The sequence below is a fragment of the Coregonus lavaretus genome, assembly GCF_964263955.1.
Source record: "Coregonus lavaretus genome assembly, chromosome: 9".
Lineage (NCBI taxonomy): Eukaryota > Metazoa > Chordata > Actinopteri > Salmoniformes > Salmonidae > Coregonus > Coregonus lavaretus.
In genome coordinates, this window is record NC_139996.1 from 54,409,406 (window position 1) to 54,425,830 (window position 16,425).

General features: G+C 43.6%; 1 protein-coding gene across 1 annotated transcript; it reads left to right on the forward strand.

Moving 5' to 3' along the window:
• Positions 1 to 7,097: 7,097 nt before the first annotated feature.
• ifitm5 (interferon induced transmembrane protein 5) lies at positions 7,098 to 9,270 on the forward strand (the record flags this gene model as incomplete). The annotated part of the gene is made up of 2 exons (XM_084168964.1): positions 7,098 to 7,304; positions 9,049 to 9,270. The coding sequence occupies 2 exons, from the start codon at positions 7,098 to 7,100 to the stop codon at positions 9,268 to 9,270; spliced, it is 429 nt and encodes a 142-aa protein (XP_084025090.1).
• Between the last annotated feature and the right edge of the window lie 7,155 nt (positions 9,271 to 16,425).

Consider the following 16,425-nt stretch of genomic DNA (forward strand, 5'->3'; position numbering starts at 1 on the left):
TATTTGTATATTTCTGGTCTGTCTCTAATTATAAAAGCTGGTATAGAACCAACACAACCACATTTTAAAAGTGCACAAATGATATATACACTACATTCGGAAAGTATTCAGACCCCTTGACTTTTTCCACATTTTGTTAGGTTACAGCCTCATTCTAAAATGGATTAAATAGATGTTTTCCCTCATCAATCTACACACAATAACCGATAATGGCAAAGCAAAAACAGGTTTTTAGAATAATACAAATATCACATTTACAAAGGTATTCAGACCCTTTACTAAGTACTTTATTGAAGCGTCTTTGGCAGTGATTACAGCCTCGAGTCTTCTTGGGTATGACGCTACAAGCAACCTGTATTTGGGGAGTTTCTCCCATTCTTCTCAGCAGATCCTCTCAAGCTCTGTCAGGTTGGATGGGGAGCATCGCTGCACAGCTATTTTCAGGTTTCTCCAGAGATGTTAGATCGGGTTCAAGTCCAGGCTCTGGCTAAGCCACTCAAGGACATTCAGAGACTTGTCCCAAAGCCACTCCTGCATTGTCTTGGCTGTGTGCTTAGGGTCGTTGTCCTGTTGGAAGGTGAACCTTCGCCCCCAATCTGAGGTCCTGAGCGCTCTGGAGCAGGTTTTCATCAAGGATATCTCTGTACTTTGCTCCATTAATCTTTCCCTCGATCCTGACTAGTCTCCACAGCCTGATGCTGCCACCACCATGCTTCACCGTAGGGATGTTGCCAGGTTTCCTCCAGACATGACGCTTGGCATTCAGGCCAAAGAGTTCAATCTTGGTTTCATCAGACCAGAGAATCTTGTTTCTCATGGTCTGAGTGTCACGAGCTGATGTGGATGTGGTGTTGGAGTCAGGCGCAGGACACAGAAGCTTAGTCCAACAGACTTTACTAGTCAAAACACGACAATACAAAATAACGGGCCTTAACACAACGGAGGCGAGCGATTACGCATACTGTGCGTCAATACACAAAATACAAGAGAGCAAATACAAATCACCAACGGACAGGCGGACAACAACACACAACTACAAACAAAACCAAAGGAAACTTATAGGTGACATAATCAATACGTGATATGGAACAGGTGCACTAATCAGACAAAACCAAACAAACATAGAGAACATCAAACGGTAGCAGCTAGTACTCCGGAGACGACGAACGCCGAAGCCTGCCCGAACAAGGAGGAGGAGCAGTCTCGGCGGAATTCGTGACACTGAGAGTCTTTAGGTGCCTTTTGGCAAACTCCAAGCGGGCTGTCATGTGCCATTTACTGAGGAGTGGCTTCCGTCTGGCCACTCTACCATAAAGGCCTGTTTGGTGGAGTGCCGCAGAGATGGTTGTCCTTCTGAAAGGTTATCCCATCTGCACAGAGGACCTCTGGAGCTTTGTCAGAGAGACATTTACATTACATTTACATTTACATCATTTAGCAGACGCTCTTATCCAGAGCGACTTACAAATTGGTGCATTCAACTTATGATAGCCAGTGGGACAACCACTTTTTTTATGGGGGGGTGGGGGAGGGGGGGTAGAAGGATTACTTTTATACTATTCCAGGTATTCCTTAAAGAGGTAGGGTTTCAAGTGTCTCTGGAAGGTGGTCAGTGACTCCGCTGTCCTGGCGTCGTGGGGTAGCTTGTTCCACCATTGGGGTGCCAGAGCAGCGAATAGCTTTGACTGGGCTGAGCGGGAACTGTGCTTCCGTAGAGGTAGGGGGGCTAGCAGGCCAGAGGTGGATGAACGTAGTGCCCTCGTTTGGGTGTAGGGTCTGATCAGAGCCTGAAGGTAAGGAGGTTCCGTTCCCCTCACAGCTCTGTAGGCAAGCACCATGGTCTTGTAGTAGATGTGAGCCTCAACTGGAAGCCAGTGGAGTGTGCGGAGGATCAGGGTGACATGAGAGAACTTGGGAAGTTTGAACACCAGACGGGCTGCAGCGTTCTGGATTAATTGTAGGGGTTTAATGGCACAGGCAGGGAGCCCAGCCAACAGCGAGTTGCAGAAATCCAGACGGGAGATGACAAGTGCCTGGATTAGGACCTGTGCCGCTTTCTGTGTAAGGTAGGGTCGTATTCTGCCAATGTTGTAGAGCATGAACCTGCAGGATCGGGTCACCGCTTTGATAGTAGCGGAGAACGACAGGGTGTTGTCCAGAGTCACGCCAAGGTTCTTTGCACTCTGGGAGGAGGACACAATGGAGTTGTCAACCATGATGGCGAGATCATGGAGCGGGCAGTCCTTCCCCGGGAGGTTCAGCTTGAGGTGGTGATCCGACATCCACACTGATATGTCTGCCAGACATGCAGAGATGCGATTCACCACCTGGTTATCAGAAGGGGGAAAGGAGAAAATTAATTGTGTGTTGTCTGCGTAGCAATGATAGGAGAGACCATGTGAGGATATGACAGAGCCAAGTGACTTGGTGTATAGAGAGAATAGGAAAGGGCCTTGAACTGAGCCCTGGGGGACACCAGTGGTGAGAGCACGTGATGCGGAGACAGATTCTCGCCACGCCACCTGGTAGGAGCGACCTGTCAGGTAGGACGCAATCCAAGAGTGAGCAGCGCTGGAGATGCCCAACTCGGAGAGGGTGGAGTGGAGGATCTGATGGTTCACAGTATCAAAGGCAGCAGATAGGTCTAGAAGGATAAGGGCAGAGGAGAGAAAGTTAGCTTTAGCAGTGCAGAGAGCCTCCGTGACACAAAGAAGAGCAGTCTCAGTTGAATGACCAGTCTTGAAACCTGACTGGTTTGGATCAAGAAGGTCATTCTGAGAGAGATAGCAGGAGAGTTGGCTAGAGACGGCACCCTCAAGAGTTTTGGATAGAAAAGAAAGAAGGGATACTGGTCTGTAGTTGTTGACATCGGAGGGATCGAGTGTAGGTTTTTTGAGGAGGGGTGCAACTCTTGCTCTCTTGAAGACGGAAGGGACATGGCCAGCGGTCAAGGATGAGTTGATGAGTGAGGTGAGGTAAGGGAGAAGGTCTCCGGAAATGGTCTGGAGAAGAGAGGAGGGGATAGGGTCAAGCGGGCAGGTTGTTGGGCGGCCGGCCGTCACAAGTCGCAAGATTTCATCTGGAGAGAGAGGGGAGAAAGAAGTCAAAGCATAGGGTAGGGCAGTGTGAGCAGGACCAGCGGTGTCATTTGACTTAATAAATGAGGATCAGATGTCGTCAACTTTCTTTTCAAAATGGTTGACAAAGTCATCCACAGAGAGGGAGGAGGGAGGGGGAGGAGGAGGAGGATTCAGCAGGGAGGAGAAGGTGGCAAAGAGCTTCCTAGGGTTAGAGGCAGAGACTTGAAATTTAGAGTGGTAGAAAGTGGCTTTAGCAGCGGAAACAGAGGAAGAGAATGTAGAGAGGAGGGAGTGAAAAGATGACAGGTCCGCAGGGAGTCTAGTTTTCCTCCATTTCTGCTCGGCTTCCCGGAGCCCTCTTCTGTGATCTCGCAATGAGTCGTCAAGCCACGGAGCAGGAAGGGAGGACTGAGCCGGCCGGGAGGATAGGGGACATAGAGAATCAAAAGATGCAGAAAGGGAGGAAAGGATGGTTGAGGAGGCAGAATCAGGAGATCGGAGGGAGAAGGATTTAGCAGAGGGAAGAGATGATAGGATGGAAGAGGAGAGAGTAGCGGGAGAGAGAGAGTGAAGGTTGCGACGGCACATTACCATCTGAGTAGGGGCAGCGTGAGTAGTGTTGGAGGAGAGCGAGAGAGAAAAGGATACAAAGTAGTGGTCGGAGACTTGGAGGGGAGTTGCAGTGAGATTAGTAGAAGAACAGCATCTAGTAAAGATGAGGTCAAGCGTATTGCCTGCCTTGTGAGTAGGGGGGACGGTGAGAGGGTGAGTTCAAAAGAGGAAAGGAGTGGAAAGAAGGAGGCAGAGAGAAATGAGTCAAAGGCAGACGTAGGGAGGTTAAAGTCACCCAGAACTGTGAGGGGTGAGCCATCCTCAGGAAAGGAACTTATCAAGGCGTCAAGCTCATTGATGAACTCTCCAAGGGAACCTGGAGGGCGATAAATGACAAGGATGTTAAGCTTGAATGGGCTAGTGACTGTGACAGCATGGAATTCAAATGAGGAGATAGACAGATGGGTCAGGGGAAATTGAGAGAATGTCCACTTGGGAGAGATGAGGATTCCTGTGCCACCGCCGCGCTGACCAGATGCTCTCGGGGTATGCGAGAACACATGATCAGACGAGGAAAGAGCAGTAGGAGTAGCAGTGTTTTCTGTGGTAATCCATGTTTCCGTCAGCGCCAAGAAGTCGAGGGACTGGAGGGTAGCATAGGCTGAGATGAACTCTGCCTTGTTGGCCGCAGAACAGCAGTTCCAGAGACTGCCGGAGACCTGGAACTCCACGTGGGTCGTGCGTGCAGGGACCACCAGATTAGAGTGGAAGCAGCCACGCGGTGTGAAGCGTTTGTATGGCCTGTGCAGAGAGGAGAGAACAGGGATAGACAGACACATAGTTGACAGGCTACAGAAAAGGCTACAATAATGCAAAGGAGATCGGAATGAAATTCACTAAACATCTGGGAAAGCGAGAGAGTGGGGCCTCCCTCACTTACGTTTCACTGAAACACTCAAATATAACTCTCCCAACTTCCATTATAGAAATTCTAATTGTTGTAAACTACAGCGGTTCAATGTTTTCTAGGAATAGACTCTAACTTAGTTTATTCAGTTAGCTAACTTGGTACAGTATTCTTCCATGAAAACTGCCCAGGGCACCGTATCCTATGACGCCATAGCTAACTAGCATGCTAGCTTCCAATAACACGGTTTAACACCAATACTCGGTTACAACAAACTACCAATAGTGTGTTAACACGCTAAACAGATCATTCGTGTCTGTGTCTAACGTTGTGTAAAGTTTTGGGGTTAGTTTTGACAGTTTGAGTGAGTACGTCGTCAATTTATTCAGTCAGTTAGTTAGCTAGCTAGAATAGTTAGCATATTAGCTAGCCATTGCTCTCTGTCAACGAACCAACCCCTCCTCCCACGGTATGAAACACACAGAGAGAGCCAAGCTAACGTTAACTAGTCACCCATGTCTTGAATTCCTTTTGAACGACTCTGGTTACCAGTATGTAAAATAAAATTAAAATAAATGTAGGTTTTAACTTACCCTTAGTAGCTACTGTTAGCTAGTTAAGTGTAAAGCTAGCTACTGAATCGATTTAGCCAGTTCGCGTCTGTCCCAACGGAGAGAAAGTGTCTCCAAACATTACAGCTAGGTCGTTCCAGCTATTGTTTAGTTAGCTATCTAGGTAGCAACAAGCTAGCTACATTTCGAGTACAGTAGCTACTAACTACCTAACGTTAACGCTTCAGATAATGAGATTAGAAAAACAGCTGAATGGTAGATAGCTAGCTGGCATAATTACAGGTACTCTTAAGCGTGAAATAACATTGGAAACAACTATCCACAGTTGCTAATAATTACCAGTAGCTACCCGCTAGCTAGCTAGCTTTATTGGTCCTGGTAGTGGGTTAGCTAGCCTCGTGCTCACCGGGCTCAGCCGAATACAATACTTACGTACAATAATTACCTACAATAACTACCTAGATAAACTACCTACAATACCTAACTACAATACCTACCTACAATCTAAATACATGGTTTAAGCTTTACTCAACACCATATAAAGAAGAAGCCAAGCTTACCTCCCATTAGAGAAACACAACCTCACCCCATCGCGTCCTCCGTTAGAATGACCATCGGGTTCTTGTTCACCTCCCTGACCAAGGCCCTTCTCCCCCGATTGCTCTAGGAAGAGTGTTGGTGGTTCCAAGCTTCTTCCATTTAAGAATGATGGAGGCCACTGTTTTCTTGGGGACCTTCAATGTTGCAGAAATTTTTTGGTATCCTTCCCCAGATCTATGCCTCGACACAATCCTGTCTCTCGGAGCTCTACGGACAATTCCTTCAACCTCATTGCTTGGTTTTCGCTCTGACATGCACTGTCTACTGTGGGACCTTATATAGACAAGTGTGTGCCTTTCCAAATCATGTCCAATCAGTTGAATTTACCACAGGTGGATTCAAATCAAGTTGTAGAAACATCTCAAGGATGATCAATGGAAGCAGGATGCACCTGAGCTCAATTTCGAGTCTCATAGCAAAGGGTCTGAATACTTATGTAAATAAGGTATTTCTGTTTTTTATTTTTAATACATTTGCAAAAAATTCTATAAACCTATTTTCACTTTGTCATTATGGGGTATTGTATGTAGACTGATGAGGAAAATGTTTTATTTAATCAATTTTAGATTAAGGCTGTAACGTAACAATGTGAAAAAAGTCAAGGGGTCTGAATACTTTCCGAATGCACTCTATATACATGTTTGGCTATAAATGCTTCACATAATCCAGCTCTAGTTGAAATTATCATTTAAATGTTGCATTTGCAAGATACAGGAGTTGAGGTACCATCCTGAATAGGGTTAAACAATGCTCACACTGAGGACAGCAGCAAGTGTGTAACAAACCTGTCAAATTATCAACTATTCGACCATGATTACAGTAGTTGAATCAGGTGTGTTAGTACTGGGCTGGAACAAAAGCCTGCAGACCGATTAGCTATCTAGTTAGAGACCCCTGATCTGAATTCAACAAACTGGTCTCTCTCTCTCTGGCTCTCTCTCTCTCTCCCTTTCTCTCTCTCTCTGTCTCTCTGGCTCTCTCTCTCTCTCTCTCCCTTTCTCTCTCTCTCTCTCTCTCTCTCTCTCTCTCTCTCTCCCGCTCGCTCTCTCTCTCCCGCTCTCTCTCTCTCTGTGTCTTGTTCTTTCTCTCGCTGTATGTCTGTCTGTCTGTCTCTTTCAGTCTTTCCTTCTCTCTCTGTTCGCTCTCTTTTTCTCTTGGTCTGTCCCAGAGGCCCGACCACATAATGACAGGCCTACAGGTCCCTGCCCAACGCGCCCTCTCGCTGTCACCAACCTCCACAGGGGCATAAAAGCCCCACACAGGGGCCATGGCACACTAGGAGAAGCCATCCAAGCAGAGCAAGGCAGGTCACAGAATTAGCCAGCTTCTTTTCAACAAACCAAGGACATTCAGGACCAGATAACAAGAATTGAAAAAGCCAAAAGAATGGACAACCACACTTACAACTACCCGTCCGACTGCACCCCTCTCACCAACTGCAAGTCGGCTCGCAAGCCGGCGGGTTCCACCGTGGTGAATATGGGCACCGCAGGCAAGAAGCCACCCAGTGACTACCTAGTCTGGTCCCTGTGCAACACCCTGTATGTCAACTTCTGCTGTCTGGGATTCATGGCTCTCATCTACTCCATTAAAGTGAGTTCTTTACAAGGTTTATATCTCTCCCACTTTTTACAAGTCTCTCTATCTCTCTCTTTCCCCAAGACTCTATTTCAACCTGTCTCACTAATTATTATGTTGTAGCTGTTGTATTGTTAGCTAAAATAGAGGCAACACAGAGATAGGTTGAACAGCCAGCATAAGTTGAACACAAATAATGAGTGTTAAATTGCATCCATTCAAAGCCCATGTTTACAGCTGCCATACAGTACTATATAACTGTACTAATATTGAGACTCCTGTAAGATACATGCACTGTCTAAGGCTTCTCCATAAGCCAAACTAGATGAGGGAGTCTGTGTGTCCTGCACCACAGGAATGGGGGATGTGGACTGGGAACGCAAGAAGCCAGCAGGCACAGTGGCCCAAAATCACTTCCCCTGTAATGAAACAGAGATGAGCACCACCACTGGTAGCCTGACTGACAGACTGAAGGGTTTAAAACTAGCGTAATTGGCATCTTACTAATAGGCAAGTGCTGATGGGAGATTAAAGACTAGCATGGGGGAAGCAGGAGTACCATACCAGAGTACAGACATGCTCCAGGGGAGAATATGAATGTAGACACAGATCTAGGATCAGTTTGCCATCCAATTCTAATTCTAAACCTAACTATTTGGGCAAGAAAAACTGACCTAAAATCAGTGTCTACAGCCAACTACATTTTTCACCAAATAAACCAGATATGTTATTAGTGGGCAGAAATATGGCAAATGTCTTAGACCAATGTTTTCCCCGGTACAATTACTAACTTGGGCAGGCCTCCAGTCCTGCTCTATTCTACCTGCATAAAAATGTGGTTCCTGCTGCTATAGATGATGGTTTGTAATCCTCTGTGCCTTTATAAGAACTAATCTAAAGGAAACACTGCTTCGACTTCAACCAGAGTATTCGCCAAGAAATACAGGTGTATAAACCTGGTCATAAGACATACATGGTGGGCCTGTGTAGGTTGAAAGGGGAGGGTATATTACTGGTAATTTTCTAAGTTTACCAGTAAATTACTGGAATTTTTGAAACTTTCAAGGATTTCATGACATTTTCATAACATTTAATATAAAATAGGATTATAAAAATAGAAAAAAAATAGAATGACAAAGCTATAAAACATTTTCCTAAATGTAACCCATAAACTTAGTGAATAGCGTTTGGTGTTTAATATGAGGGTTTCAGTATTAAATATTATTTCTATTTTTACACACTTTTATTTATTTTACTATGTCAATATGTCTTTGTTGTATATGCTTTGTCGCCAAACTGGTGGCAGTTGTGAAAAAAGTAAATAGCTGGAAGAGTTGCAGAGAAAAAATGTTGCCATTGTTAATTGGATGATTTTTTCATTAATTACGCTATTTTCTCTTTAAACATATAGTATATCCACTAGAAACACATGGACAATATGGACACAGATCTAAATATGAAGAATATATATATATATTTTACATGAATATATTACCTCTTAATTACCATAATTACATAATACATACGTTTGTGTCATTATGACATAATTTTCAATTGAACCATATCCAGAGATTGAAAAAACATTATCCTAAAACCTATCATTATGATAACATTAGAAAATGTACATCAGAGGCCTCTCCTAATTTAAGCCCTATCAATAAATGAACTCTCTCGCTCTCTCTCTCAATTCAATTGAAGACACTTTTTTTTTTTTAAAGCACTACATTGCTTTTAACATTTGCTTCTCTCTCTTGTCCAGGCCAGGGACCAGAAGACCCAGGGGAACTTGCAGCTGGCCCAGGAGTGCTCGGACAAGGCCAAGTGGTACAACATCCTGGCGGCAGGCTGGAACCTGTTGGTGCCCCTGTTGGTGGTGGTGCTGCTGGTACTGCTGCTGGTACACCTGGGCACCTCACAGGGCTCCTTCGACTTCTTCGGAGAGGACGGCTTCCAGAGCTTCATGAAACTCTTCAGCAGGTAGAGAGACAGATGTAGAGAAACATACGTAGAGGGTTATATACTCTGTCTGTTAAACAATGTTGAAATACACAAAAAAAGTCTGTATTACTCATAATACTTGCAGCAGGGTTAATCTGAAAACTTGAGGATTATTCATGCAGATTTAAACAACGCACTTCTAAAATGTGTTGTATGACATTCAATCGTGAGCTGCAGTAGGCTATTCTAAACCTTTTTGGAACAGGGATTATGCGCCACCTGTCAATTAAACATTTTATGTTTTTGGGGCGATTTAGCACACATTGAAGGCTGGTTAGTGGACAGAAGATATCGAAGAACAGAATGATAGGAGATAGGATATAATTAAAGGAGAAGACGGTGGATGGAGACTGGTGGATGCTTCCCTAAAAGCCACCCGACAGCGGACTAATGGCCTCTTTTCATCATGGGTCACTTTTTTTCCTTTATAATTATTATTAAGACATGAATTAATTATTGTTCTAATGTACTGTAATATTATTATTGCTGTTATTTTTTATTGGTAGCTGTATTGTTAGCTAAAGGTTAGTATCATTGTCACTGCATTGGATCTTGACCATTTCTAGACCCCTTTGTGAAAAACAAATGTGAGAAAGTAAAATAAAACATTTAACAACCACAGAAGGTTTGTACTACTGACTTGTTTAAGCATTATTTTTCTTTCCCATCAATGGATTTATTTGCAACATCAAAGGCAGAATTTTGAGGTCAGTAATAAAAGAAAAACAGCGGCTGAATTCAATTGTTGCAGATTGTGCCACATGCAATGATTGAATTCCGGCCTTGGAGTAATCTTGAGTGTGTGGGTGGGACATTGATGATTATTTTCCTCTCTTGTCAAACTCTTCAGTCTTTCCTCAGGTTTGACCCACAATGGCAGACAATTCTCGACCAAGGATCCGATTTGTTTTGGTGGATGAACATAAGCCCCTTTTGCAGAAGTTCTCCTGAAAAGAGCAGGGCCCGGTTTCCCAAAAGCATCTTATGGCTAAGTCATCGTTAGAACCTTTGTAGGAGCATCGTTAAATCTCAGAGCTGGTTCCCAAAACCATCTTTGCTAAAGTTGCTCTTGAAAACGTCTGTTATTTACCGACTGCCTCAGACCACTTGTAGAACAGCTAAGTGCGTCAGTGGTGGAAAAAGTAACCAATTGTCATACTTGAGTAAAAGTAAAGATACCTTAATAGAAAATGACTCAAGTGAGAGTGAAAGTCACCCAGTAAAATACTACTTGAGTAAAAGTCTAAAAGTATTTGGTTTTAAATATACTTAAGTATCAAAAGTAAAAGTAAAAGTATAAATTATTTCAAATTCCTTATATTAAGCAAACCAGACGGCACTATTTTCTAGTTTATTTATTTACAGATAGCCAGGGGCACACTTCAACACAGACATCATTTACAAACTAAGCATTTGTGTTTAGTAAGCACTCGTTACATTTTGAATGCTTAGCAGGACAGGAAAATGGTCCAATTCACACACTTATCAAGAGAACTTCCCTGGTAGAGATGACCAGGGAAGTTCTCTTGATAAGTGTGTGAATTGGACCATTTTCCTGTCCTGCTAAGCATTCAAAATGTAACGAGTGCTTTTGGGTGTCAGGGATAATGTATGGAGTAAAAAGTACATTACTTTCTTTAGGAATGTAGTGAAGTAAAAATAAAAGTATTTAAAAATATAATTAGTAAAGTAATTTACAGATACCCCCAAAAAATGATTTAAGTAGTATTTTTACTTAAGTACTTTACACCACTGCATTAGATGCTATTTTGCCCTTCCGAGTCACTTTATACACAGAAGATCTCAGCTAAACACTGAATCAAGATGTTTATCTGTCTCTGTGACCGCCATTACTTCAGAACGAAGTTGACTATAAATACAAAGTTGCCAATGTCTTTGAAATTGTTACAAACCGAGGATAAAAAAATATGCTTCAAATGAAAACTGAGATGACTGCATTAAAAGATCAATACAGTATTGGCTACATGCCTATATATTTCAATCATATTGAAATCAATATCATGTTAACTCAGTTGAGTTCTATTTTGCTAATTGTAGGCTACTGTCTGTAATATTAGCCTCAATATATTTAATGATGTGTAACAACATGTGCGCAATGATGTGCCAAATCTTAATTTAGTGCATTTTTATAGGGTAAAGCGTTAGAATAAGCCGCCTCAGTATTTACAGCCATATGTGACAATATCTATCTAGAAGCTGATCCGTCATCAGTATTGTGGAATAATTGTAATGTTAAGGTAAGATTTGAATGGAGAAAGCTGATTCGAGTGCAGCGTTGCTTTTTTTTCGATCCTATCAGTATCGACACGTGCTTCGAAGACGCACTTATGCCGGGCAGGTACACTACGTGACTTTCAAAATCCTAACATCGCTGAGTCATTAAACAACCGTCTTTCTTGTAGTCTTCTGTCTTGATGCGCACACTAAATGATGTGGTACAGACGGGGGGAGTCACACTACAAGATTCTTCACCTGGTCGTGAGGATTCTCTATACCACGCTTTCTCGCAAAATCAATGATGTGAGATTGTTAACGTAGCTAGAACGCGCTGTGGCTCAAGGCAGCATCATAAACGTTTTTCAGTCAGACATTCACGCTTGCTATAGGCCTACAGATTTGAAATATCTAGCCAATACCTTTTGAAATGAATAACATTGCTTGTGAACTTCAGAGCTAAAAGGCAAAAAGGTTCCTTAACAGCTTCTACCTCCAAGCCATGCTGAAGACTGCTGAGCAGTTAATCAAATGGCTACCCAGACTATTTGCCTTAACTCTCTTATTTTGTTTGTATTTATTATTATTTTTGGCACTGACTCTCTTGCACAGGCTCATACACACACTACACTGACACTCCAACACACACACGGACACACACACACACAAAACACACGCATATTGACGCCACACACGCACACACACACAAACACAAACATACATTCATATTCCTTCACACTCGTCACATACACTGCTGCTACTCTCTGTTTATTATCTATGCATAGTCACTCTACACTTTCCTACATGTACATATTACCTAAATTACCTCGACTAACCCGTACCCCTGCACATTTACTCGGTACCGGTACCCTTTGTATATAGCCTTGTTATTGTTATTTTATTGTGTTACTATTTTACCTTTAGTTTATTTAGCAAATTTTTCTTACTTTTTTAAAAACTGTGCATTGTTGGTTAAGGGCTCATAAGTTAGAATTTCACGGTTTTTGTATTCGGCGCATGTGACAAATATGATTTTATTTGATCCGATTTCAGAGCTGTAACGATTTGTCGCTTTGGTTAAAGGCAAGTACAAAGGTATATTAGTAGTAGTCATGGCTCCTGCTAAAGAGTCTACACCAATGATTGTATCTACTCTGTGTGATGCGATACGTCATCATCTTTGGCTTCTTTTCTGGCAAGCTATCATTGGCTATTGCTGTTCCCCGTTCTCAAAACTTGTTGCTACACATCTCACACTACAAGAGCATTGTAGATTTTGTGCCGATAAAATCAAACGTGTTTGAAAATATCGGGACGGCTCAAAGACGGGATTGGTAGCCCTCAGACTGCGTCTCTGACCCGCTCACATTAAACGAGCATTGTGATGGCCGCGTGCCCCGAGTAGGCAATGACAATGGGGATTTTGTCTCCGTTCTCAAAAACTTGTCTGGGACAGCTAAAGCGGGGACAAAATCATGTAGTGTACACCGGCTTTAGTGAACATTCTCTCTGCATGCTGTTTTGGGAAACGCATGTTACATCTTCGGCCGTTGTAGGAATGATGCGTCATTAAAACACTCTTAAGCATAAATCCCATCGCTATCGGGAAACTGGGCCAACGTTGGTCGTTGTGGTCACCTACTGTATCTGAGAAGGCCAGGAACTGTATGTAATATGGACCTTCAAAATCATTCCAGAGTGGATCAACTCCATTTGATTTTGGCTTAAAAGGTTTAGGATGATTTTGGGGCGGGTCATTGAAGGTACAGCTAAAACAATAAACTGTTGTATTTTATTTTACTTTTCCGAAGTTCTCCTGCCTCTAAGCCTCCTTCAGTGCTGCTGTCTATATGTGGATCATGTCATTTGGAACATGCTGGTTGTGTAAATATACCCTTGACTACAGAGGAGGGCTGCCCAAGCAGACCACCACAGAGGAAGGAGCAGTCTGCTATCAAGAGGCCTACAGTACCATTACATGGGCCGAGCATACCCCTCAATGATTACTCTGCCTATTGAATTAATGATAGGAGCTTCTAAATGAACCTTCAGAAGTCCATGTCAGAAGAACCTACTTTTTTCCTTCATTCAAGTTATATTTTTAAACTTAACTAAAAACTCCACCTAATTTACACGATAGTCTGATCTATTATGGAACAGCCACATGTCAAAGTCAAGTCCAGGGCATTGCTTTGAGTTTATATTCATAGAATTCTAATTATATTTCTATTGTCACATCCATGTGCCGATTTGACCATATAATTACATGTAGGATCACGACTCCCAATATGTCATGTTTTTTTTCTCAAATCTCGCTCTGTTGGAGGTCTGTAGACATGTCTCTGTCCATCCAACATGTTGCAGAGGTAAAACCGAAGTACAGTAAACACTCAAGCCTAGCTCTTTCCTTTTTGATCCTCCATCCATCCCTCCAGCAGCCCTTCCCTTCCTCCCACCCTTTAGCCGTTCTATATTAGTGGCCTCTCCAGTACCGGCTCCGATATGTATATGTAGCCAAATCACAGGCCACACTGCCAGCTTTCTATTTTCTCCCAGGGTCAAAGTAGTTGCAGATGTGAGTCTCCAAGAGAATTAAAGGCTAGGCCAGGCTCCACGATTTGAAAACAGGGAGGGAGTGGCCCTTCCCTTCTGGGATCTGTTTGCTGGTGTTCTGGTCAGAGGAGTAGGCTAGCTGTACTTTAGTCGGTGCCTGGAGAGCAGAGGCAAAATACATTTACACACACACACACAGACCACAAGTCACATGACTAGGGTGTATCCCACCGCTGTGCCTCGGCAAGGCGCGCAGCAGCCAGCTGTGTCTGAGGGCAACCGCTGTAACATCTGTAGCAGTTCCTTTTACAGGGTCTGAAGTAGAAATTGGGTAAATAGTAAACACTTGGTAACTATTTTAATTTAAATGGTAATTACGGTTTGAGATTTGGCACTTTGAAATCAACACAAACTGAAAATGAAGCTGAATTTCTAAGAGCGTCCCATTCATTTGAAAATACAGTATAAATCATTTCAAAGGAACAAAATCCTTTCCAAAAATGAATTTGTTGTTGCAAACTTCCTGCAAGTTTGTGGCAAATTTGCTGCAAACTAAATAGTGTGCCACAAAATGTTGCCAAAAGTTTGCAAACGGTTGCCACTAGTGGTGAATCTGCGGCAAACCTTTGGCAACAATAATATTTATTGACACTAGCGGCAAACAGTTTGCCAGAGGGATTTTTCTGGCAGACAGGATTCAACAAACCTGTGGCAACAAGTTCCAAGACCAGTAACCGTTGATGACCAATCAGGGGGTTTAGAAACATCTGTTGGAAAATGGAAACCAAGCTATCTAGCTAGCGACCTACCAAAGTTGTCCGGTGAGTGTCTAACTTATTAATTAAACTTCCTAATAAACATTTTATTAGCTAAAGGAGGCCTAGTTAGCAATGTCCTGTATTATAGGATAAAGTGAAACACATTTTGTTGATACCAGTTTCAATCTGTCAGCGCCACTGACTGACTGGCTAGTGCTTAGCTAGCTAACATTAGCTATCATATTTTTGCACAATTCATGTGATAGCTAGCTAACTGAAAGCGTGAACCACTGCATTTAAACATGGCAAGGTGACTGGGAATATGGAAGAATACAAACAGTGTAGCTACTAACTCCGCAAGGCAATAAAACAGGCAATACATCAGTATAGAGACAAAGTGGAGTCGCAATTCAACGGCTCAGACACGAGATGTATGTGGCAGGGTCTACAGACAATCATGGATTACAAAAGGAAAACCAGCCATGTCGCCGACACTGACGCCTTGCTTCCGGACAAGCTAAACACCTTCTTCGCCTGCTTTGAGGATAACACAGTGCCACCGACGCGGCCCAGTACCAAGGACTGTGGGCTCTCCTTCTCCGTGGCCGACGTGAGTAAGACATTTAAGCGTGTTAACCCCCGCAAGGCTGCCGGCCCAGACGGCATCCCTAGCCGCATCCTCAGAGCATGCGCAGATCAGCTGGCTGGTGTGTTTACGGACATATTCAATCTCTCCCTATCCCAGTCTGCTGTCCCCACTTGCTTCAAGATGGCCACATTGTTCCTGTACCCAAGAAAGCAACGGTAACTGAACTAAATGACTATCGCCCCGTAGCACTCACTTCTGTCATTATGAAGTGCTTTGAGAGACTAGTCAAGGATCATATCACCTCCACCTTCCCTGTCACCCTAGACCCACTTCAATTTGCTTACCGCCCCAATAGATCCACAGACGATGCAATTGCCATCACACTGCACACTGCCCTATCCCATCTGGACAAGCGGAATACCTATGTAAGAATGCTGTTAATTGACTATAGCTCAGCATTCAACACCATAGTACCCTCCAAGCTCATCATTAAGCTTAAGGCCCTGGGTCTGAACCCCGCCCTGTGCAACTGGGTCCTGGACTTCCTGATGGGCCGCCCCCAGGTGGTGAAGGTAGGTAACATCACCTCCGCTGATCCTCAACACTGGGGCCCCACAAGGGTGCGTGCTCAGCCCCCTCCTGTACTCCCTGTTCACCCATGACTGTGTGGCCAAGCACGCCTCCAACTCAATCATCAAGTTTGCAGAGGACACAACAGTAGTATGCTTGATTACCAACAATGACGAGACAGCCTACAAGGAGGAGGTGAGGGCTCTGGGAGTGTGGTAATCACTCAACGTCAACAAAACAAAGGAGATGATCGTGGACTTCAGGAAACAGCAGAGGGTGCAGCCCCCTATCTACATCGACGGGACTGCAGTGGAGAAGGTGGAAAGCTTCAAGTTCCTTGGTGTACACATCACTGACAAACTGAAATGGTCCACCCAAGCAGACAGTGTGGTGAAGAAGGCGCAACAGAGCCTCTTCAACCTCAGAAGAAATT